General features: G+C 47.5%; 1 protein-coding gene across 1 annotated transcript; it reads right to left on the reverse strand.

Annotated features, from left to right (window-relative positions):
* Positions 1-803: 803 nt before the first annotated feature.
* On the reverse strand, positions 804-21259 carry LOC115312873 (U3 small nucleolar RNA-interacting protein 2-like). Its single transcript, XM_040213742.3, has 7 exons — positions 21168-21259; positions 17501-17635; positions 16020-16082; positions 14403-14536; positions 7039-7118; positions 5283-5480; positions 804-1248 (listed from the first exon to the last, which is right to left on the reverse strand). Exons 1-7 carry the CDS (start codon positions 21242-21244, stop codon positions 1186-1188), a joined length of 750 nt encoding a protein of 249 aa, XP_040069676.3. The 5' UTR covers positions 21245-21259; the 3' UTR covers positions 804-1185.
* Positions 21260-24575: the final 3316 nt, after the last annotated feature.

Consider the following 24575-nt stretch of genomic DNA (forward strand, 5'->3'; position numbering starts at 1 on the left):
ATATCAATTGCAATGTCAGTACAAAATGAGATGAAGGTGCTTTGCATGGTCCTGCCGCGCAGCCTGCAGCATGGGGGGGGGGTTGCAAATTGGGTGTTCATGGAACCCATTAGACCAGCTCGTGGAACCCCTGTGTTCCCCAGAACCCAGTTTGAGAACCCCTGCTATAAAGCAATACATTTGCCTTAAAGAAAAAATTCAAAAAGAATTTTAGGCGGCGGCAGGATTCCAATCTATGACCTAGGTTGCGAGCCAGACATGCTAGCCACTAGGCCATGCAGGCAGGCTTGCATGGCTTGAGAATGAGTGGGTTTATATGTTTAGCTATCGAAGCTTAAGCGTCCTCTCGAGCTCTGACATCATCGACATCATCTGCAAGTTCAGATGATGACATGGCCAGCATGGCCATGTCATCGTCTGAACTTGCAGATGATGTCATGGCCAGCATGGCAGCGCAATAATTCCATCACTGCTTGCATCATTCCATCACATGGAGGTAAGAGGCATAGGCTCAAAAGTCGGATCAAGTGCTTTGGAACGCCTTACCCGATCACTTTGTAATTCGCATGAGATCTTGCAAGAATTCCTTTTGAATGGCACATTTTACTTGCAATGTCCGTGTATATGGTATACATCCATAAAAAATTCACGATGGCTACCAGAGAGATTGCTCAGCTTTGAATGCAGTCTGATCAACATGTAGTCCTTACCTACAGTAGTCTGTGCTAGATGCCACCATTGGGCCACCTGGCCCCTCGATACCAAGTCGTAGCCGCAGTAAAATTGGGATGTAACTAGAATGATAAGAGCTCAATAAATATTTATTGCAAAGCGCATAACACTACAAAGAAACAAGCTCTGCACAGTTTAAAAAAACAAGCAATCTTGCGATTGAGCTTGAGGGAACGACTGCTGCAGCAACATCGAACCGGCCGCTCCCAAATTCTGGGTTTCGCGGCACAGCCGTCATTTGTCTCGCAAGTGCGAGAAGCTGCGCAGTGATACCCGACAAAACACGGTTTTTTCCCCATCGCCGGAAGGCTGCCACTTCCACGCCGACTTCTGTTGTTGATGAAAGGCTTGCAATCTGCTTCTATCGCCACTTCATGTCTATGGCTCTTCGGTGCGAGGAGACGTCGGCAGACTGGTCGAAGCAGACGGCCCTCCAGACGACGGGATTTAACCTCAGCAGCCTCCCTGCTTGGCGTCGGTCCCGGATCTCTTGGTGATCGACAACGTGGTCAAGAGCTGCGAGAGGGTTGTGCGATTTCTTAAATGGACGGCATGCAAGCAGCCCTTTGAGTGATTAACTATGAATCCACACTGCGCACCCAGAATAATTTGATGGTGTTTTCTTTACCAAAACTACCTATGCATCGTTAAGAGCTCAGATTCCACCCAAATGGGTCAGAACTAACCATTATCTGATTTTCTGAAAATTAAAATGGAAAAATGAGACCCGTTCTTGGTGGCCATTCAGCTTCACGTGTTCGTGGGCATCGTCGGCTGCCATTTTTCCATTGCAAATTTACGAAAATTGTTTTATGACGTTTGAACCAAATAACATCAAGCACCGACACTTTGACATATGGTCCGGACTGCTAGCGCCACTTTTGGGCAGAGACAGCAATTGGTGGTGCATACAGTTAATTTTTTGCAACAAAAAAAGAATTCCTATTTTTTTTTATGAGACACTTTGTACATCTGTACTGTCCATGTTCAGACCCCTTTTTGTCCATTTAAAGGTCTACTCTTTCCTTGGTAATGCAATTCCCAAGAGCCCCGACTAGTTGCTTGAAATGCTTTTTCATTATTTAATTTTGTGCACCTGCTTAACACCGGTGCTACAGTAAATGTGCCAAATATGCAAAAAAATGTAACTGATCGCCAGTACCATCCTGTTATTGCAAACTCGGGTTCACAATGCAACAGTAATACATTTTCCCTTAAAAAAAAGACAAACACCTGTGTAATTAGAAGAAACAAAAAATAGCATCACCAGCTAGATCAATTAAAATCCAGATGCCAAGTTTATGGTTGTTGCAAAGGAACATAAAAACAACTGGGCTTCGTCCCTAGAATAATCAAATCTACGAGAGCACACTTGAAGTGAATGTTTTACACCATACTTTTACTGGAAAACAATAATTATAAAGCGAATGATTATGTACTGGTTGATCCTTTGCACTTTGCGAGAAGGTGCTTGGGAGTGCCGAAACAGAATGCTCACAACATCAATCCTCCCCGTCAAGTGGCCTGGCGATTCCAATTATCTAGTTAAGCAACACTGTAGTCCAGTAATAGCATTGCACAATGAAGCAGACGAGCCAGTTAGACAACTAGAGTTTATCTATCCTAGGCATGTGCAAATATGCAGTTGATTTTGAGTTCGGAGCGAATAGTGGTTTTGGCCGAATATTTTCAAATCGAATATCAAATAGTTTCTCCAAACCTTTCGCTAGGCACCATGCTTAAATAAAAAGCAGCTGAACTAGTGAAGGTTGTTCCCGAGCTTCCACTTGTCCATTTCTAAGCTAAAATGATTTTTATCTAACAATATTTATGGACTGTGGCCTCAGAAAGTTCAGTGCCCACATTCTTAAACTGTGGCCACATTCCCCACACTCTTAAATAATAGCCAAATATTTTTTTTTTTAATTTTACTGTGGTATAAACATTAACATTCAAAAAGTTGATGTCAAATACACCAGGTGATTGCGTGCATAATCCCACTTTGAACGTGGGCTTTCCTCCCAAGTATGCGATGGCAATATTTGTACTTTCCAAGTGTTGATCGTGGCAGGTTAGCCCCGTTGAGCGCGCTTCTTACCGAGCACGGGTGCACTGCGGAGAAACAACACCCATGGCACCCTCTTCCACGGATGTTGCTTCTTTGCGGCACACCAATCAACAATTCGAAAAATGTGAATATTGCAATTAATTTTGAAGCAAATAGTGAATACCGGATAATTTGAAACAACTATTTGCATATTTTCACAACCCATTAAATCCTCCTTTCTTAGTTGCTCCTCTACCTCTTCCCATTTTAACCTATTTCTACTACCCTGCATGTTAATATATCCAATGTCTGATTGTGCTGTTTTTTTATACCTGTTCTTACGTTTTCTCCTCTTTTTAACCCTGGGTGCCTCTCCTGACTTCGTTGGGTTTTCAATTACTTCCGTGCCCCCAGGGCCCTCGGTCCCCCCAAAAAAGCAGTAACCGTGCGGCCCATCCGTGCGGCCGCAGCCACTGTGATCGCAGCGCCAAAACGGTGCGATTTGGAAATGCAGCCAATGCCACCAGTGTCCCGACAGGTTTTTGCCGGGATATGGAGGATGCAGGAGATAATAAAAAATCACATACTTTTGGGACACATGTGTCCCGTCAGGCGGGAAAGGGTTAACCGCATAACCGGTTTGACAGATATTTGCATGCACTAGTTGAGACTTTGGGCCGGAGCCACGCAAGGAGTCCTAATTTTCCTGCCTCGCCTGTCCCCAGCTGTGTTAGTTTTACGTCATTCAATTCTCCCTAATTTGCACCACTCTTCTAAACTAAACTTCGTTATTAAAATGCACTCAACATTCATTCTTCCATTCTCGTCTGCAAACTCCAGCGCTCCGGCTAAATTCATCGCCCCCTCGGGGAGGGTGGGAGCAAGTGGGAGCAAGCACTGTGCGCCTCAACTTCACATGTTCCATTGTCTAGTCTTCCCCTTAGCATACGGCACACCGCATATCCATTTCCTCATATTTTGTTTTATATGTTCCAGTCCTCAATACTTCTGTCCTAGCCTAGTAAACATAGTTTTTTTTTCCAAGCACTCCTACAGCAAGTGTACCTTCAAGAGCAACTCTGCCCGCGACCGCTGACTCTAAGAACAAAGGAAGCGTCGAAATATCCAGGAATACTCATTTATCCTGTTATACTTCAACAATAAAAACTAACCAGGCTGCGCAGACGTCCTGGACATTTCTTCCCCGTTTCTGCACATTATCTTTCCAACAATTTAAGTGCCTTTCCAGATCATGCCAACAGGTGACTAGCATTGTTGTCACCCTCATGCAGTCACAAGAAAATAATCTAAAACATACAAGTCAGGGTGACCGCCTTCCTGCTAGCAAAATGCGGAACACGCGGGACGGGGGGAGGGGGAGAGGTAGAGGAAATTTATTAACGCACACCACGAACCGACGCTCTATTAACACATTTAATATCCTGCGCTGTTTTCACACCTACAAATTGTATAGCAGCAATTAAGTTTAAATAATGTTTATTCCCAGCGATATATTTTTTTATGCTAAATATGTTATTAAATCTGTCGAAGTTGAAAAACAAAGATTGACTGCAGCAGAAATCAATGCATCAAATGGAAATAAGCAACCGTAAATCTTCGGGCTTATGTTCTTTATAGACCGATTTGAGTTGCAGGCTTCTTGCCTTGTATGGGTGTCTCCACTAAAAAAAAAATTCGACAGCTACCCTTTTGCATTGACACAGCGATTTGAAAATAATTTAAACTTTTGGCGAGCAATTTTCTCTTACAATATTATGCCACCAAGGGCAGAGTTACAACGGCGCATGCACGTCATTTCTCCTTCATGAACGATGGTCGCTTCCCGCAATGCTTGTACAGAAAATGGTGTACCATTGCGATTCATGCGGTTACCAACAACCCCCGTGCCTCCCCGTGTCCCGTTGTTCGGCAGCACCACGAGTTGCGGAGTGAATTTTACGACAGTGTGAAATGCAGGACATTTGGACGATTCAGGAATTTCTCGCAGGACGCAGGACACGAGCCCTCAATGCGGGGCATTCCCGAGAGTCGCGGGACGGGTGGTCACCCGGATACAAGTAGGCTCAATCCGAATTCACGACACCCCAAAAAAAAAAAAAAAGGCAGCCATGATGCAACTTAATCCGAAGCAGTCAAAGGAGTACATTGTTTTTAGTGCCTCTCACTGTCAAACACCAGTTTAACGAGGCTAGGCTGGCTCTCCAATAGGGTCGCCTGGTAAATTGCAACAGCTCAAGAATCCCGATAGACTTGGCTTGAATGTAAACAATTCATGAAACAAGAGCCAACCAGAATAGCTCAGTGGACTTCGAGCCAGATCAATGGATGGTCATGGAAGTAATTTTTAGTTCAAGGAGTGTGAAATGCAGAACACAGAATGGGTGAGACTTTCCTACCAGAAATTAAAATATAATATATATATAAAAAAACATCTTACAAAAAAGTTTTTTTATTTATATTTTTAACCAGTATCTCATCGCACTTTTCCTTTGAGGACAGGCTTAGCAGAGGCATCTGCCAGGGCTGCTACTGGTCGGTCGGAAATCTTGAGAGGTACGATGGCGACACAGTTCTTGGCTTTCCTCAGGTTCCACCAGCGTCCCAGCCTGTGCTCCTGACCAACCGCCGCAACCAGCAGTTGTCCAGAGTTGCTGAACACAAGCTCGTTCACAAAGCCCTCCTGTTGGACAAACATAATCATCTTAAAATTTAGTCGGAGACAAAAGATCACAATGAAGCAAGTAGTAAAACTAGTATCGTCATGGCCCCACTTTTTCGCGAGATGCATAGTCTTTCAAGGCGCGTTCACACCGGCGATGCAATCTAGCTGCGCGATACCTTTCATCACAAAAGCGACCATCGCGGAAAAAAAGCAACACGATTTGAGCAGTCGCTACCTGACCCGACCTTTTGCGATGCGATCTAGTCGCAGAGCAGCTGAGCCAATCAACGGTGTTTGGAGAGGGAGTTTTCGAGAGGCGACGCGCCAACGAAGGCGTTGAACTTGCTCATTGTGCACGGCAGTGTGAATGTCCAATTTTTTTTTTGTGATGCTATCTAGTCGTATCGCACGACTGCTTTGTATCGCCGGTGTAAACACGCCTTAAAGCCTGACGTTTGTCGAAAGAAGTTTGCTGTGCTTTTTTAAAGGAACTGTGAAATTAAAAGTTGGATGCAGAAGACCGGATGACCCTTCTCTGCATTGTGTTATCATTTTCTTAGGACATCACTGGGGCCCTTGTCTCGAATGAGCCTGCTTGCAGAAGGGACCGAGGCAGCAATTGAAGTAGCTGTTGACTACACCATTTTTGTTTTTGTCGTTTTCCCGTTTAAATAAACTCAAGGTTGGCCCCATCATATTCCAACCTATGACTAGCCCTACAAAGCAAAGTATGATCCCCAAAAGATAATCCTTTCTTTTGCTTCAATAAGGGGCATAATAGGGGAAAATAGGTGCTGTACTTAGTCTCACACATAGCACAAAGCATTGTTAAAGCTACTGGGGTGAGCACATGGTTTTGTTAAGCATCCCATTTGCATGCACTCTCGTGCGAGTGAAGCACAAAGATGGTCCCACACTCATAGAACCATTTCTCCTCCTTTTGTAGAAACCAGCACTTGTGAACGAAAGCTGATGTCTGCGGCATGCCTTACGAATGTGAATTGAGTACACCATGAAGCACTGAGCACTAGTGGAAAACAGTCAAAAGCCAAAGTGGAAAACAAATAATTTCATGATCCCTTCAAATTTAAAGGCCAACTTGCAAAATATTTTTCAACCAATGAAAATCTTCCCGATTTCCCATCTCCCACCGCTATCTTGATGGCAGGGGGGGGGGGGGGGGGGTGGACTCCTTTTCTTGCCGGATATTGGGGTTGGATGAGACAGAATAAGCTCCCGGCATATCCGGTCCCAAGATGCAGCAACAAAAAAAGGACCCCCCATCAAGTTAAGAGTGGGAGAGGGGAAATGGGAAGGGTGGCAAGAAGGATTTTCACCCTGGTTGACAAATATTTTGCACGTCAGTCTTTAAGAGACATGGCCAGTCATGAGCATGCACAAAGATTTCGCAGCACCTCAGTCACCATATACTAGCATAAGCAAAATATACCTGGATCAGAACCCTCACATAAGAGGTGATTATGCAAAACAGAAAAGACAAAATCTTTTCTAAAGTTGACAAGAGAAAAAAAATGATGCTGCAGTAGTGAGGCAGTTGCGCCATTGGTTTTCGTACCAGAGGAATCGAGATGACTTCAGTCAGCCTCTTGCAGTCATCACCGCAACTCCACAACTTCACTTCTCCATTGGAAGATCCTGAAAAAAAAAAAAAAAAAAAGAAGAGGAATACTTAGTCAGGTACACCGAGCTATCACACAAATGCTCCCCCCCCCACCTTCTATGCTCCGTGTCACTAGTTGTTTGCAATGCAGGCAAGGGCAATGCCATGCGAAGAGAGAAAGGGTGAGCACTAGGAAGGTGGGACGGGAGAGGAGGGCAATGGAGGGCGAGGGGAGAAAGGGAGAGCACTAGGAACGTTAGAGAGGAGGTTTCTCTCCTCCTTCCCAACCTTCCTAGTGCTTGCCTTTTCTTCCCCCGCCTGGCGTTGCCTTCGCCTGTACTGCATGCAGCTAGTGACACGGAGTATAGTGTCTGCGGCTAGATGGGGCATCTGATTTGTCAAAATATTGGTGAAACTTGTCTCACTCAAAAGTTACAAACAAAAACAAGTTTTCCTAAGGTGTGATATGGAGTTTAGCCTTTTCAACATGATGAAAAAACAGCACGCAAAGGACAGAACAGGAGAAAAACACATAGAATGCACAAGCTCGTGTGTCCTACGAGTTCTCCTGTCGTCCTGTCCTTTGTGCGGCGTTTTGTCATCATGTCGTCTCAATACCAACCGACCCAATTCACCACATTGCTTCAGCTTTCTTAATCTCAAAGTGAAAAAAAAAAAAAAAATAAAGGAAGATTTATTGGTGGATTCTTAGGAAATGGATTAGCATGACCCTTGGAAAACGCTACACATGTCTCCCTTTGGGAAACGCTGACGTTGACCCCTTCACTTTTCTGTTTTGGCTTTCTGTATTGCTTCTCTAATTTTTGCTTCCTCTTTTTGGCTTCGTTATGGGGTCAGTGTTAGCATTTCCCAAAGGGGGACATGTGTGGTGTTTTTCATATGTCATGATGACGCATTCCTTACAAATCCACTGATGGACCTCCCTAAAACTTTTTCCAGCTAAGTAGGCTCGCCGAGCCCACTTTTCTCCAACCTCTGTCGCACACAGACCTGCGTCGGCTGGCCGCTTCTTGCGCCGCATTTCGGACAGTAGAGCTAGGTACTACTTCCACTCCTCCGCCTAATTCGCTCGCCTTGCATGCTTAGCAATGGCATCCGCTGCCGGACGCTGCTTTTGCAGTTCACCGGTTTCCCGCAAACTCATTGGCTTCCACCCCATGACGCTGGCTCCCTTTCGCCTTTGTTCTTCACTACTCTCCTGCTCTCTATGTGGCACGCTTTTCTTTCCACTGTTTTGTCTGCAGACAGACATCAGCTTTTCACTGTCATGTAGGTACTAATGCTAATGCATTAAGGCAATAAATTAGAAAAACATCATTAAGGCAATAAATTAGAAAAAACGTCATTAAGGCAATAAATTAGAAAAACAAGTCAACAAGAGCAAAGCAAAAATTTCCTTCCTTCTTACCCAATTTTTTAAACCGTATCTTCACAAATCAGATGCACCACTTAGCCACACATACAGATTGAATTAGTGCCACATCATATGAAACTGATTTTTGCAATTTACATGGGTTTGACCTATTTGTCTCAACAGGTAGTACTGTCCATCTATAAACTTTGATAGGCAGTATACTATATATAGTACAGGGGTTCTCAACTTTTTGGCCTCACGGAACCCCAGGAAGCCTCAAAAACTGCCGCTGAACACCCTCCTCCTCCTTCCTCCCCTCCCCCCCTCTCTCTCTCTCTTCTTCCCCCCTCCATATTTGTTGACCGAGAAGCAACAGATGCACAATTGTAGGCAATTTTGCTTGTGTTGCTTCCCACATATCCCCACCATATCAATCGCAATGTCAGCACAAAGTGAGATGAAGGTGCTTTGCATGGTCCTCCGCGCAGCTTGTGGCATGGGGGGTTGCAATTTGGGTGTTTGCGGAACCCATGAGACCAGCTCGTGGAACCTTTGTGTACCCCGAAACCCAGTTTGAGAACCCCTGCTATAGTAAGTTACAGGTCGAGAAGGTAGCAGCAAATGCTCCTCAAAGGGAATCATATAACCCTCCGCCGCCTCCGCATCCAATAGCGTCCCATCGTTTCCGTGACGTCGCGGCCAACGCGCGAGGAGGGTCTTGCCTTCCTGTACATATTTGCTTTATCTTTCAACTTTGACTTAGCATTGTGGAAGCCACGAGAGGGAGACTAGAGTTTTCCTCCTCCGATGGAAACAAATACAACTTCGGGGAAAGGCTGCTTTCAGAGGCTCGGTTCCCCCTCCGATGAATACAAAGGTCGCTTTCTTAAAAAGTGGGATCGGAGATAAGTTGGCATCACTCTGCAGCTAATATGTATCCATTGAAGCGGAACAAGGAGCATTTGCAGTGAACTCTTCTTTCGACTGCGGAAAGATTTTAAACGGGTGCATCACGCTTGTGGGAGGAGCTTCTCCTACCTTCTTGACTTGTAACCAACTATAGTACCTCTAAATTACTTACAGCATCTTTGTGCTTTTGCTCCGACAACATAAAAATGGACCTTTGATACCCTCCATGGGAGACTGAAATCACGCTTCACCGCTTCGCACCAGCGTGCTAGGAGCAGAAGACATCTCGGCCGGCTCTATGTGCTTTGAATATTTTTGGCACTCTTTTAAGTTGACATTTTTTGGTTGCAGATATTAGTTGATCCCCAACCATAAAAAGCATTGGCAGAAAAAAAGAAACACACTTGAACGCTTATATTTGAATAGATGCAGTTCACTGTTGTGCAATAGTTGCTGTAGGAGCCCGCAACAATGGCCGGAGCACGGAGCTCGCGTCACGAGCTCCGTGACGCGGGTCACGCGCAAATTAAAAACGTGCGGGCAGTCGGAGCCCGAGCACCAATCGATTCGGTCGTGTTCTTTTCCCCATAAATGGTGACCCGGAATCTGAAGGCACCCCGTCGCCTTCTCTAGCAGCCTCAACCAACATGGATCAAGGCAACGCTCACACTGGCGACGGCGCGCCACTTCAGTCCTCTGACGCCAACCTCGCAGCGGTCAACTTGCGCCTTCCCCCTTTTTGGCCGAAGAACCCGCGAGTTTGGTTCACCCAAGTCGAGGCGCAGTTTCATCTTCGCCGCATCACTACCCAGCTCTCACGATTCTACCACGTCGTTGCCTCTCTGCCGCCAAGCGTGGCCGACGAAATCGACGACGTGCTAACGGAGCCACCGCGTGAGGACGCATATGATCACTTGAAAAGCATTCTGCTCGAACGAACAACGGCATCGGAGCGGTCACGAATCCAGCAACTTCTGACAGCCCAGGAGCTGGGAGATCGTCGCCCATCGCAACTTCTCCACCAAATGCGACAGTTGCTGGGTCCCCAAGCCACCGATTCCCAAGACCGTATACTGCGGGAGCTGTTTCTTCAAAAACTTCCGCAAGGAATGCGCATGGTTCTTGCAGCTGCTGACGACATGCCGCTAGATCGTCTTGCCACGCTGGCGGATCGGACTGCTGAATATTCAGCCCCTTCTATTGCTGCTGTGGCATCTCACGAGCCTCACGAGCCCCAGCCCTGGCAAGCAACAGTCGCCGAGATCAAGGCAAGCATAGCAGAGCTTTCCTGCGCTGTGGCCGCCATGAAGGCGTCAGACGAAAGACCTCGACGATCCAGGCGCGGCTCCCCTCACGCCCGTTCAGCCTCGCGACGAGCCTCGCGGTCAAGCAGCAGAGCCCTGTGCTGGTACCACCGGCGTTACGCGGAACGGGCCACACACTGCCATCAACCATGCTCCTGGTCGGAAAACCCCGAGGCCCGGCACTAGCAGCGGCGAGTGACGATGGCCAACACACAAGCCGCCTTTTCTACGTTGTTGACCAAATCTCTGGTCACCGCTTCTTAGTGGACACTGGGGCTGAGGTGAGCGTCTTGCCTGCGTCACGACTTGACCGTCAGCAAGTGCAACATACCGCGCCCCTACGAGCCGTCAACAGCTCGGCAATTGCCACTTTTGGCCAGAGATCCCTAACCATCGACATAGGACTAAGGCGACTTTTCCGGTGGGTCTTCATTGTCGCGGATCTCCGTCAAGCCATACTGGGAGCGGACTTCCTGGCAAACTTTGGCCTTGCCGTCAACATCCGTGGCAGAAGCCTCACCGATGCCACCACATCCTTGACCATCCAGGGTATCCTGTCGTCATTCAACGCTTCCCCGATGCGTCCCCTGGCGACGACGTCGAGGTACGAAGCCCTCCTCACAGAATACCCTGCCATAACCCGGCCCTGCAATGCGGAGGTACCAACCAAGCATGGTGTGACACATCACATCATCACCAGCGGCCCGCCCATCTCCGCGCGTCCTCGCCGCCTATTTGGCGAGCGACTAAACATCGCGCGTCGAGAGTTCGAACATATGCTGGAGCTCGGATTCGTCCGCCCATCTTCCAGCAACTGGGCGTCGCCACTACATATGGTCCCGAAAAAGGACCCGAATGACTGGAGACCATGCGGAGATTATCGAGCTTTGAATGCACGCACGGTACCTGATCGGTACCCTTTGCCGAACATTCACGATTTCTCCGCTGGGCTTGCTGGTACCAACATCTACAGCAAGGTAGACCTGATAAAGGCTTACCACCAGATTCCCGTAGAGCCAGCGGACGTGGCCAAGACTGCCATCACTACTCCGTTCGGACTTTTCGAATACGTAAGAATGCCCTTTGGCCTGCGAAACTCCGCTCAGACGTTCCAACGCCTTATCAACGAAGTGACCAGAGGACTTCACTTCATTTTCGCGTACGTTGACGATATCCTCGTGGCCAGCACCTCTCCGGAAGAACACGAGCAACACCTGCGACTGTTGTTCGACCGGCTGCAGGAGTACGGTCTCGTCATCAACGCGAAGAAGTGCGTTTTCGGCGTTGATGCGCTGGACTTTCTGGGCCATCGCGTTACGTCAAGGGGCATCTTACCACTCGCAGACAAAGTCCGGGCAATCCGCGAGTTTCCCCAACCCACGTCACTTCGCAAGCTTCGCGAGTTTCTGGGCTTGATCAATTTCCATCGAAGATTCATTCCGCACTGTGCTGAAATGATTCAGCCCATGACGGATCTTCTTAGAACCAAGAAAGGGCCATCATCAGCAGTTCCATGGAACGCAGAAGCTGCGTCTGCTTTTTCCAGCGTTAAAGAAGCCTTGGCCAATGCAGCCCTGCTTTTCTATCCGCAACCTGGAGCCCCCACCCGTCTCATGACTGACGCCTCCAGCACTGCTGCCGGCGCTGTCCTGCAACAGATGCTTGACGGCGAGTGGCGAACACTTGTATTTTTTTCCCAGAAACTGAAGCCTGCCGAAACACGTTACAGCACGTTCGGACGTGAACTTCTTGCAGTGTACCTGGCTGTCAAACATTTCAGGTATATTCTTGAAGGTCACGAGTTTCACATCCTGACGGACCATAAGCCTCTAACGTATGCTTTCCATGGCAACCACACCGCCTACTGCTCCCGAGAGATACGACAACTTGCTTTCATTTCCGAGTTCACGGTTGATCTCCGCCACGTAAAAGGCAAAGACAACTCAGCGGCGGACGCGCTCTCCCGTGTCGACGCTGTCTCGGCAAGTCGTGGAGCTGTCGATTTTGAGAGCATTGCTGCCGCACAACGAGATGATCCGGAGTTGCTTGCCCATCCCGACATGCTGAAGTCCTTGGTACTCAGGGAAATTCCTCTCCCTCATTCTAACGGTACCATCCTCTGCGACATGTCTACCAGCAGTCCTCGACCTCTTGTTCCGCTAGCTCTTCGTCGGAAGGTTTTCGACCACCTCCACAACATCAGTCACCCAGGCATCCGAGCCACACAGCGCCTGATAACAGCTCGCTACATCTGGCCTACCATCAACGCGGATGTACGTGGCTGGGCACGAACATGTCTGCAATGTCAGCGCTCTAAGGTGAGCCGGCATACGGTGACTCCATTGGTACCGTTCCGCTCTCCTTCTGCACGGTTCGACCATGTGCATCTTGACATTGTGGGTCCACTGCCTTCATGCCGGGGATTCACTTACATCTTGACTTGCGTTGACCGCTATACCAGGTGGCCCGAAGCTATACCTCTACCCGACATCACTGCCGAGACTGTCGCCAGGACGTTTGTTGAGGTTTGGATCGCCCGCTTTGGCTGTCCATCCACCGTCACTACGGACCGGGGACGGCAGTTCCAGTGCTCGCTTTTTGCCGCTCTAGCCCAGCTCCTAGGAGTTCACCATGTGCATACTACCGCCTACCACCCCTCGGCTAACGGCATGGTAGAAAGACTGCACCGACAACTCAAGGCAGCAATTACGGCACGAGACGGGCGACTCAACTGGGTCGATCACCTACCATTCGTCCTCCTCGGCGTTCGATCCGCGCTCAAACTAGACCTCGGATGCACCGCAGCGGAACTCGTCTATGGCTCGACACTTAGACTTCCTGGTGAATTTTTTAACAGCAACAAAAATTCCCAAACGGTCCCATCCCAAACGTACTTGGACAGCCTGCGAGAGCTCATCCGAGAGCTTCAACCGACACTACCTCGATATCCTGATTCTCAGAAAGTTTTCGTCAGCCAGGAGATCCAAACATGCACGCATGTTTTCATTCGCAAAGAAGGCAGCAAGAAAAGTCTGACTCCGCCCTATGATGGACCTTTCAAGGTGCTCAAACGCACCGAGAAAACCATGATTCTAGACGTCAACGGACATACAGAAACCATAGCGATGGACAGACTCAAGCCTGCATTTCAAGAATTTAAGGACCAGTCTCTATCCACAGAACACCTACTGTCTCTGCGAGCGAACACGACCCCTCCCACAAGAAAGCGCGTCTCATGGGCCACATAGCTCCATATACCTTTTCTTGTGCTTTAATGTCAGAACCGAATCTACTCATTATTTTTCTTCCTTTGTTTTTGTTTTTGCCAGCATGGGATCTATTAGTTTTTCTTCTCCTACGATCCATGCTACCAGGGGGGGAGCCCTGTAGGAGCCCGCAACAATGGCCGGAGCACGGAGCTCGCGTCACGAGCTCCGTGACGCGGGTCACGCGCAAATTAAAAACGTGCGGGCAGTCGGAGCCCGAGCACCAATCGATTCGGTCGTGTTCTTTTCCCCATAGTTGCTTTCTGTCACATCTAGACCCCCAAAAGCGTTACCAGCCATTATGCTTTCCCAGATTACACGCTTCTTTACCGCGGTGCGCCAAGAAGGTATCTATGAGGTTCCATTGCATTTACGCCGGAGTCCTTATACGCACGCACAGAGAAACCTGCATTCAAATGCAGGAGCACCCGGACGTCTGTAGAGTGCTACGGGCAATGTGCATACCCGAGGCAACTAGGTCGGTGCAGCGGAGTGCAGCCAGAGCAGTGAGCCACAACGGAGACCCGTCGCGAGCACCGTGGGCCTGGAGAACAGCGCAGGTCGGCTTCTTCTTCATTGCCGTCCACAGGCACAGGGACCTGAAACGAAATACGCCGGGCACGGTATAGCCATCGAAAAGAAGTCAAAGTTGTAGCATATTTTACAGAATGTAGTCCGCACAGTGTATGATCAACAAAAATTAATTCTGATAAAAAAAAAAGCATTTTCCTTGGATAATTTGCACCGGGAGCAGTGTGCACCTGGCACCCTGTTGGGACGTAAACAATGCTCGTACGCAGCACGCCTTAACAAATGCCTCCTTTACTAGCCCACAAAAAAGCTTGTGTCGTACGCAAACTATCACTAGCAGATTCTATAATTCTCGAAATCCGTCACGTCTCATAATAATTAACAATCTAGAAAACACTAATCCTCGTACAGCCCGCACTTGTAGACAGTCTGCGCCTCATAAACTTTTAACTTATAAACGCGTTTGAATTAATGTCAGACTGGGGAAGGAGAGAAACATTAAACGTCAAAGGAACACAACACGACAGAAAGGACGCGAGTAGGGATTTTCGAATCTATCACGCCTTCTGCCACAAGCTTCTTCGACTCCACCGCGAGGCAATCGAGGACGGGCTCACTTTTATTCTGAGGGGGAGGAGCGCGCCGAACCGACAGCGCTCACATTGTCTGTCTGTCACAACTGCCAACTGCTTTCGCCGCCCCTCCCCCACTGCAGAAAACAAAGATCGAACTGGACCTCTGACATCACGACTAGTTATCATTTGCGCCGCTTGCCATTTTGGGTGTTGGTATCAGTCGGGAGGCACCTTATCGGAGTTGGGGTCGTATTCTGTGGCAGCGTCGTCAATGGTTTCCATGTGCTATGCATTCACACTTCGAAGTTCTAACCGCCTGTAGCAAAGTGTGCAAACAGCCTTTCCACTCTCGTGAAGAAGGAAGACCAGCGGAGCTGCACTCGATACACTGTGTGCTTCTTCTTCGTCGTCATCTGTTTTTCGCGCTGTTTTCCTACGATGAATTCCCACCAACATGCCCAACTATCCGTTCTTCTATTATATAGCTGGAAAGGTTGCCGCCATCTCCGAGCGACGGCGGAAACCATACTGGTTGTGTGCTTCCCGCCCTCGCTTATAGATGGCGGTAGCTGTTCAGGTAGGCTTGTGTCGACATACACGGACACAATCCTGGGGAACCTAGCCCTTAACAGCACTGCTGTAAAAAATAAAAATAGGCTGGGCAATGTTTAAAAATTTAGACGTCGTCCTGTCTATTTTCTACGGTCTCATGTTTCTCTTGTTATTCAGACTCAAGTTAATTCAACATGGTTAATATTCACTAGCTTGCCTGCACCCATGCACCCTATAGTCCGGAAACTACTATAGTCCGCAAAATATGATACAATACAGTACCTACGAAAGTTTCGTATTAAAGGCATGCTCAACATATGGTTGAATGCAATCCCAACATTCCCTAATAGTAGCATAAAAGATTTGAAGATGACCGCATGATCAGGCTTAGAAAAATGTCCTAGAGGTGGAGGGAGACACTCACCCATCGTCAGCACCAGAAATGAAGTGTTGCTCGTTGATCATGCTCACACAGTCCACAGAGCAGCTGAAATAAATCCAAAGCAACAACCAGTTTATTCTTGAGGAGCTTTAAAAGATGCCTTTTGGGTAAACTTCAAAACCTCAACTTCTGCTCGACATATGCCAGCAAGATAAGTATTCTGTTACTGGCATACCGTGTGGTTAATGCTGCAGCATAGAATCACTGCATTGCAGTTTTCAAAGGAACGAGCACCAGCAAGGCCACAATGAGAACAGACATGCCTCCTGTCAATTTTTGTTCATTACCATGGCAACAAGGATAGCTCCACAAATTATAAAAAGAAAAAGTAGTATCTCCAAAACCAGGCACAAAACACGTGCAAAAGACACCGTCTGCAACCGACTGATGTGCTTACAATGCCCATTTTCTATTCGATCACATTTAACGCGGTAACATTCCAGATTGTTGCAACACTGGCGGACGCTGCTTTCTAGAGCAACCGACAGGTTTGGCAGCAGAAAAGAGGTGAGGACTACAGGTCTTCTCTACCACCCGCCTGCCAGCTGGCCAGTTGACAAAGATTTCGGCAGACAATCACGACCAGAGTTTCTGGTCAAGAATGCTATCGCATCCATGACTGACCAGCAGTATTAGGGCAATTTCACTAACGATACACAGGTCCAAAAATACTGGGAAACTTTTTCCACCATTTGCCTTATTTGTTTTCATGTAATGCGGAAGTATGGTAAGCGGCCCCGTCGACGGCAGAACTCGAGGAGCACGATAGGGGACGTATTTGGGGTCACACAAACCCCTGTTAACTTCAATTTCTTGTGTTTCGAATCGTGCCGGCGTCATCTGGGGCCTATCTGCTGGCAGACGAGCTGACTGCTCGAGTGCCAGCTCGCCTCAACTCCGAATAAAAGTTGGTTTGTAAAAGAATATAGTAGAAGCCAACATTACTTTACGTCACTGACCTCTCCAGCTGATGCAATTAATCACAATGCAAAAGAGCTTGAGCAAGCTGAAATACATTTCCCTTGCGTGTTGGCAAAGGGTTACTAGCACAGATCCTAGCAAAGTGATGAGCCAGAAAAATCCGTGTGGAACTGCCCTATAGTATGCAAGACGCACCACTTGAAGACACATTCTAGCCATCATGCCACAACAGAAACATCTCGCAAGCAGTCTTCGCTCCTTTTTTGTTTGGCAGCAAACTCAGTGGTGCCACCTACTGGGTAGCCCTGGCACACTTCCGGTTCACATACATTTCCTTTTTTTTACTCCTCATTCTTTTATAATAAGAATAAATTAAGTCTGACAGTGCTATAAGTGGCCATTTCCAGAAGATAGCGTGTATACTTGACTTTGCAAATACTGCGGAACCCGTTGTCTAGTTCAGAGCCGGAAGTGATTGGGGGCTATTTGCACACTTGTGCCACCACGTTTCAAATCACGCGAGAAAGAGCAAATATACACACCTGTGGCTCTGATACACCAACTGTGACTCTTCGACGACCTTCCAGATGCGCAGCGTGTTGTCACGACCCCCACAAGTGACGGCTCGCTCTCGAGTGTAGCTGTCGATACCCGTCACCGCGTCCTGATGTCCAAACCTGGGGGGGTTGGGGGTGTAGACCAAAAAAAGTGAAAGCTGTCTACAACTCCCCATAAAGCCGGACTAGAGCGCAGCTCTTGAAAAGGAGGATGGAAGGGTACTGAGGGGATAGGTGATTCCCTGAGGCCACGTGACCTCAGGGGGGGGGGGGGTTACGTGAGGGTAACTCATAACCCTGGTTATGAGTCATCTCATAACCCCCCCCCCCCCCCCCGAAACAAATCCCTGGCTACGTGCCTGTGCTGAAGTATCAAACTGCCTCTGATGTTGTGAACAAAAAAAGATGTCACCAGCGGTGCTAATAGTCGCTGACAAGATGAGAAATGCAGGGCATCTGGCATCTCTTGGCACCCAGCCTCCAGTAAGCACCTTTTCTCATGCTCTGTCTGCGCGCGCATTCTGGAGGCTCGCAAGAACGCCTGAACATGATTTGGGCGATATGTTAGATATGGTCCGTAACAGAATGAGAACGTCTGGGCGTGTCTTACAAATGCCCGGGCTTGAAGCATTGCCAAAGGTAGGAAGCTCATGTTGGAGCGAGGGCAACTGAAGCTTTTCCCTGCCGTCCTCATCTTGCGAGTTTTTAGAGTTATTAAACAATTTTAAATGTGGCAATGCTACACCATACAATAAAGGTTTTTACAAAAGCAGATTGTGGTTGATCTTATCAAAAGCTTGTTATAAATCCAAATAAATAATATCGACCTGCTTCCAAGAAAGAAGAAATGGCACCGTGTATTCAAGTGTACAGAAACTAATTTGTACTGAGCAATCTCTAAAAAAAATTGTGTTCCATGGTGCTGCTTGTAACGAGTAAACAGACCCATGTCTGTATAACTATCTCACTTTCAAACGAGCATACAGTAGGGAAATGGGGCAATGGTTGTCTACCCTAGACATTTCACCAGCCTCCTTTACTGGTAATACAGTAAACTTTCTCCACAAGATGGAAGATCAGATTTCTCGGGTGATATGCATGCTTCAATGATGGGGCAAACAAAATCAGTGCTGTTCTTAACAATATAACAAGAAATAAGATCTCCACCCAAGGAACAGCCTAGATTTAATTTCTTTATTGCTTTCAACATTTCAGTATCAACTTCCTTGATTGCTGAAATGTTAGTCATTATTACTGAAAATTAGTTCGGCTATGCCAGGGTATACGTAGCGTGAGCTTATGCGCACAAAATGAGAGGCGCTACCAAGCGGCTCCGGTGCAGCGTCAGACTGCGCAGCTCCGGTGCAGCGTCTGCCGCGGCTATGACGTCACTTCTCTGGAATGCGCAGACCGGCAAGGCGTGCGCGGTGGCTCCAGCGCGCCAGCTGTGCGCCGTGTGACATCACTGCTCCTCGCGCATGCGCAGACCAGCGAGGCGCGCGCGGTGGCGGCTCCGGCGCACTAGCTGAGCACCGTTTGACGTCACTGCTCCTCGCGCTTGCGCAGCACGGCGCACGGCTCATTATGCGAGCCACGCAAAACTGCTGAACCTCGCCCAGTGTAGCTCTTGCTACAGAAGATGTGCTTGCATTGACCAAAGCGTGAACATAGTAAAAACATTTTTCAGCAAACACAGCAGATCTCCAACAATGTCTGGACTCGCCTGGCAATGGTAGCAATGTGTGTACACATGTTCTTAGATCTAGGTCAGTTGACAAGCTTCGAAAAACGCCCGACGCCTTTTTGCGGCACATCCGCTCAATGGCACCTGTTACACTATAGGCCCGTCCTATGGACAGATCTGGTGGAAGGTTGGATGCACATTACCTGCGGTGGAAAGTGATTTTATTGTGGTTCTTACAGTAAACATAAGGTCTTCACAGCATTAATTTTTTTTAGTGCAAAAAGAGTGTCGTTCCAAAAATGTTCTTTGTTGACCGTGGAGGCATTGACACTATGGCACTAGGAACGTTATGTACCTTTACCCACTTGCGTGCCAGCAACAGAGAACTGTTTTTGAACACTGCTTTTCTGTGGAGCTCGTCAACTGATAGATCTAAGAACAACGGTGTTTAGGGCCTGAGCGGAGGCACCTATTTTCTCAAGCACCTGTTTAAAAAAAAAAACATTTTATTAAATCCTTTCAGAAAGACACAGTTTAGAGAAAATGGCAACAAACCTCCTTTTAGCAAATTTGTTTTCGGGAAAACACAGTTCACCGAACTCGACTGCTTGCTCTGCCTCAGCCAACGGTGAAGCCGAGCCAGTCAGCGAATCACTCGCTTGGGCGGCCAGCACATTCAGAGTATGATAGACATGTTCTGTGCACGTCACAACCCTGCTGTTTTCGCAAGAATACTTTTACGTTTTGCCTGATTTACAACCTAAGAGAGAAGAGCGAGTGCTCAAAGCATAGGCAAATATGCCTCAGTAAATCGCACTAGCATTTAGGTGCTTCCAGATTTGCTTATGCCCATCGAATAGATTCACTAAATGGCGATCCTTTTTCAATAATTAATGTTGCTGTAAACTGAGCTTCGATGAAATGTGCCCGTAGTTGAAAACATGCTTCTATGGAATGGTGTTCGGTCAACTGTCGTAGACCCCTGCACGAGTGCGACTAAGCAGTAGTTGTGGGTGCAGCACATTCTATTAGCATAAAATAAAGGCACACAGCCAAACAAAGCACCTCAGTGATGCCTAGCAGACCAGCAAACAAATAAATATTTAACACTGGGTATTATTCCGTTTCATATCTCCAACATTACCGTCCCACTTCGGCTCAACACTAGACTGTTGACAGCTGCCCGGCAAGGATGCTTTTTGGACTTGCGGAAGTAAAACATCTCAACACAAGTGCTATCCACCCAAATAAAAAGTGATGGTGATTCAAATAAAGTGATGGTGATAGCGATGTGTGTTCTGTAAAAACTCTGAGGACAAATGTAGTTAATGTTTTTTTTCCTTAAATTTATGTATGGCAACTGCAAACTCTCTGGAAAACATACTTCCCCTAGCAAAACCTCATTAAAATCATGGTGACAAAATGGTGTAAAGTTTAAGCATTTAGACGTATTGAAATCCTCTTGGCAATGTCTAGTGGAGCGCAAGTTTGTCCGTTTCTTTTGCAGGGGTTGTGGTGATGTCAGAATGCAGAGCTCTAAAGGATAGTGGGTAGACCTGAAGGCAGCTCGCATTGTGTACCCACCATCCTTCAATCGGAGCTTGGCATTTCGACTTCACCACAACCCCTGCAAAAAAAGCAGAGAAACCTGCGCTCCGCATAAACCTTTCTCAGTAATTATTGCAAACAGAAAAGGCTTGGGAACCCTTCTTGCTGATAGCCTTCCCTTGAAAGTGTGAATGGTCAAAAGCCAATGCCACGATAGGCTGAAATACTTTGGACATAGGTGGCAAAAAAAATTAAACGGGGATATCTATCGTCTTTCCATCTTTTGTATAATTACCTTCTCGCATGTTTCACAGTAATCCATGGCATGGATTCACCACACTCTTTTTGTGACGTGTACCAGTAGGTATGCACCATCATCAGAAAAAAAATACAATTTATTTAATTACGACAGGAACCCACAAGAAGGGAACATGGCATGACCCGATCCACCAAAAAGGACTGGGCCTAAGAGTGCATTCTTGCAAGGCTTCGTCCATGATTCAGGACGGTTTGAAACCTATGATGAATGCAGGGAACAAAGGAGTCCATCAGGTCAACACAGACAATATCTGACCAGAACATGCAGGGCAATGAGCAGGGGCGAATTTATAGGTCAATCTGGGTGGGGTGGGGGAGAAGGGGGAGTTTGCAAGGAGATACCTATTTCTTGGGCAAAATGTAGCCCAGATGTTTTGTTGATCTAATATTTGTTATGTCACCAAAAACTAATCACTTCTTCCTAAGAAAAGTTGGAGTATGTTGATTTTTCATTAAGAAAAAGTTAACCTGAAAGAGAAACACAACTCACCCCCCCTCCCCCCCCCTCCAAAAAAATAAAAAAAGATCTGTCCATGATGCAGAGCACTTGAGTATGTACCAAAACACTGAGAAAAAAAGGACACGAGAGAGTGTGGGGACGTCAGAACACAGAGCCCTGTTTGGAATGACTAGTGGGTAGACCTAAAGCTAGTATACCGATATACTCCGTTTCATCTTACGTTGGACCCAGAGCCAAAGCTACGGACGGCCAGAGCCAATCAAGCGCATGTTTAGAAGTGACGTCAGCTTGTTCCTCAAGCGTGTATCAGCGGTATCAGTGCGCGGGTTGCAATGGCGCCGGCAGGAAGGTTTAGGCGGGCTCACTGGGGATGAACCGATCGCATCTGCTGTTTTCGATTAGCATATCTGACCTTGTGTAATGTTCTTCCCTTATTACGGAACGCTGGAGCATTCTGGAGTTGCGAGATCGACGCGCGACGGTTTCGTCGCCTTTCTGTGTGGGATAGGCTTACACGGATAGCTTTACCCGTCGAGCAGAAGCGGGGTCCGCAGAAGCCTTTCACTTTACTTGTGGCGCACAGAAACCCATCTACACGTTTTAAGTCACTCAACAATTCAGGTAAGCGGTAACAATCGAACCTTGACTTTAACCGAAACACTCTTGCTTGCTTGGAAGTTCGCCGCATACTCCTGCTCGCATGCAGAACGCGCAGGCCAGGGTTTTATAAATCGGTAAATAAAAGTGAAAGAGCAAGCGAAGTGAGTGTTTTAATTCATAGTTTTTGCTGCAAAACCGAGCGTGCGTTAACAATAGCTCCTAATGTGACCGCCACGACGTGGGGAAACTTTTATTAACACTATAGCTCTCGGAGAGCGAGTGACGAATCACGCACGGCGGTATAAAGCTATTTTGTTTCTTTTCTCCAATTCCACAAAAACCATGCGGCATCGACGAATAAATCTCCGCTTCACGGCGCAACCAGACATGTTGTCAATGGATGTTTTCTGTTCCATTCACTACAATGGCCTACCAGCTCGTCCGTCGTGATCCCGGTGAACACAGCCTTCTGAATCCACGAACGTTTCAGAGACGGCACCAACGTGCGAAGGCCCCTTGAGCTTCGAACTGTGCGAATTCGCACCTAGCGATGTTGGCCCCAATTATTGTAGTAAACGTTCAGCTCAACTTGGCACGCCTCTTTTCCAAGCGAGGTTTTAGCAAATGTCATCTGGAAGCGAGCGGGTGATGAAAGTACCGGCGCCTTTGACGGAGACATGCTTGACGATGCCGCAGCCATTACGCAAACGACAATTTGTCACGTTACATCTTAAACATGGGCAAAAAGTATTTGTGAAGTTGAAATGATTGCTTTCAATATACATTTATCAGAGTTCTACAGAGTGTACAACAACTGTTAAATAAAAAAAACTTCTCTTTGGAAGAAACATTTTTTTAAGATCACGCCATGAAATGGAAATCAAACCTGAACCAAACGCATGAAGAAACAAACACAACGGCAGCGTTGCCAACTAAAAGTTTAATTTCTCCGGACATGCTACCTAATTTTGTATTAAATATCACGTTTGAAAGCTCTTCTTGAATACAAAAGTTGTTTTTGTGTTGATGGTACACGACACAAAAATATTAAACTAAGGCTGAAGTATATCCACGCTTCGTACTGCCCAAGGTCTTTGACGCACTACTTCGCGATGCGTAGGAACAACTTGTCTGGGTCGCGTCACAGCCCCCAGCCTTCCGCTGCGGTCCTACGTAAGGTGAAACGGAGTATAGTAGTACCAGAGAAGGAAAAGCAAGAACTCCCCTCTTGCTCATTGTGCTTGGACCCTTATTTTTGTACCTGCTCACCACCAATCTTCTCCTAGAAAATTGGTCCTTGATGCTCTTTGCCTACCATTCGGACAAAAGTTGTCAACTACCCCCCCCCCCCCCCCCCCCCCTCTCTGACCTGTGGCTTCCGCAGTACTACGCACAACTCCTGTGCACCCCTAAGCTGACAGTGCTGGGGAAACTATGTGCTCTTTGGGCCAGCAGCACTTGAACATGATCACGCTCCCTCGCATATAGCCACATTCGCAGAATGGGGTCAGGTGATGGACTGGGGGCGGGCGAGGTTTGTCAACTAACGTCCAAACTTTCCACCCCCGCACGGATGGCGACAGAGATCTCGCGGTAGCTGACGTTTGTTCTGAACCTTTATTTATCCACTATTGTATTTCAACGTCCGTGCAGCAACAAAATGACTGAAAACTTGCAAATAAAGCACAGGTTGTTGATTGCTTGCTTCACAGAATAAATAGCCCAGCTCGCGTCCAATTTTGTTGCCCGTGGGACGTGCTTCCTTTTTTTTCTGTTCTCCCGTCTCTTATGGCGGAAAAACCCCAGTTGTCTGCTCTCGTTCCTCTCGTGAGTGATGCATGACAGGAGTGCACTGTGGTGCACACTTGATTCTCAAGGTGCAGCGAGTGCATGGACGCGTGAAGTGGCAACGCCGAAATGAACTATGCATGGGCACGAGTGCTCATGAGTACATGTAGTCGTACACTGGGCACGAGCATGTGGCTTCGTCTTGCATCTTGTTCGCGTACAGAAGTTGCTTTGACAGCATTGCAGAAATTACACTATCCCTGACAATGAAGTACAAAAAGGTTTGTGTTGAGTCCAGACACTGCTGCAAGATTGCCAAGCCAGGAAACCTAAACCGAGCCACCACTAAATGTGTTCCGTTTCAAAATGGCCTAATTGGCAAGATTGAACTGCCACCAAATGTATTCCGTTGTACAGCACCAAAGTACATCACCAGACATGAGTGTCAAAAAATATACTTACAATGGCTAGCGACGCCTCATAAAAGTCACGCGATGACCCTCTGCTTGGCCAGTTAAGCCACACGCAGTGCCGTGCAGGGTACAGGACAGCAGCCATGAGCCGGCCGGTGCAGTGACCCAGGGTCCCGCCCATAGTGTTCCGCTGCTGCCTAGGACGAGGTGAAGGCCAGCTCATTGATGTCCTGGTCCTCTGGACCTGTG

The sequence above is a fragment of the Ixodes scapularis genome, unplaced genomic scaffold, assembly GCF_016920785.2.
Source record: "Ixodes scapularis isolate PalLabHiFi unplaced genomic scaffold, ASM1692078v2 PGA_scaffold2__306_contigs__length_199485367, whole genome shotgun sequence".
NCBI classification, from domain to species: domain Eukaryota; kingdom Metazoa; phylum Arthropoda; class Arachnida; order Ixodida; family Ixodidae; genus Ixodes; species Ixodes scapularis.

What these genes read in the sequence shown, in the direction of transcription:
- LOC115312873 (XM_040213742.3), bottom strand. Translation starts at nt 21,244, where the DNA reads ATGGACGAAGCCTTGCAAGAATGCACTCTTAGGCCCAGTCCTTTTTGG. An exon ending in ATTTCTGGTGCTGACGATGG is followed by an intron (nt 14,537 to 16,019) that starts GTGAGTGTCTCC and finishes ATTTCGTTTCAG; the next exon opens with GTCCCTGTGCCTGTGGACGG. An exon ending in AGCCTGTCCTCAAAGGAAAA is followed by an intron (nt 1,249 to 5,282) that starts GTGCGATGAGAT and finishes ACCCTCTCGCAG; the next exon opens with CTCTTGACCACGTTGTCGAT.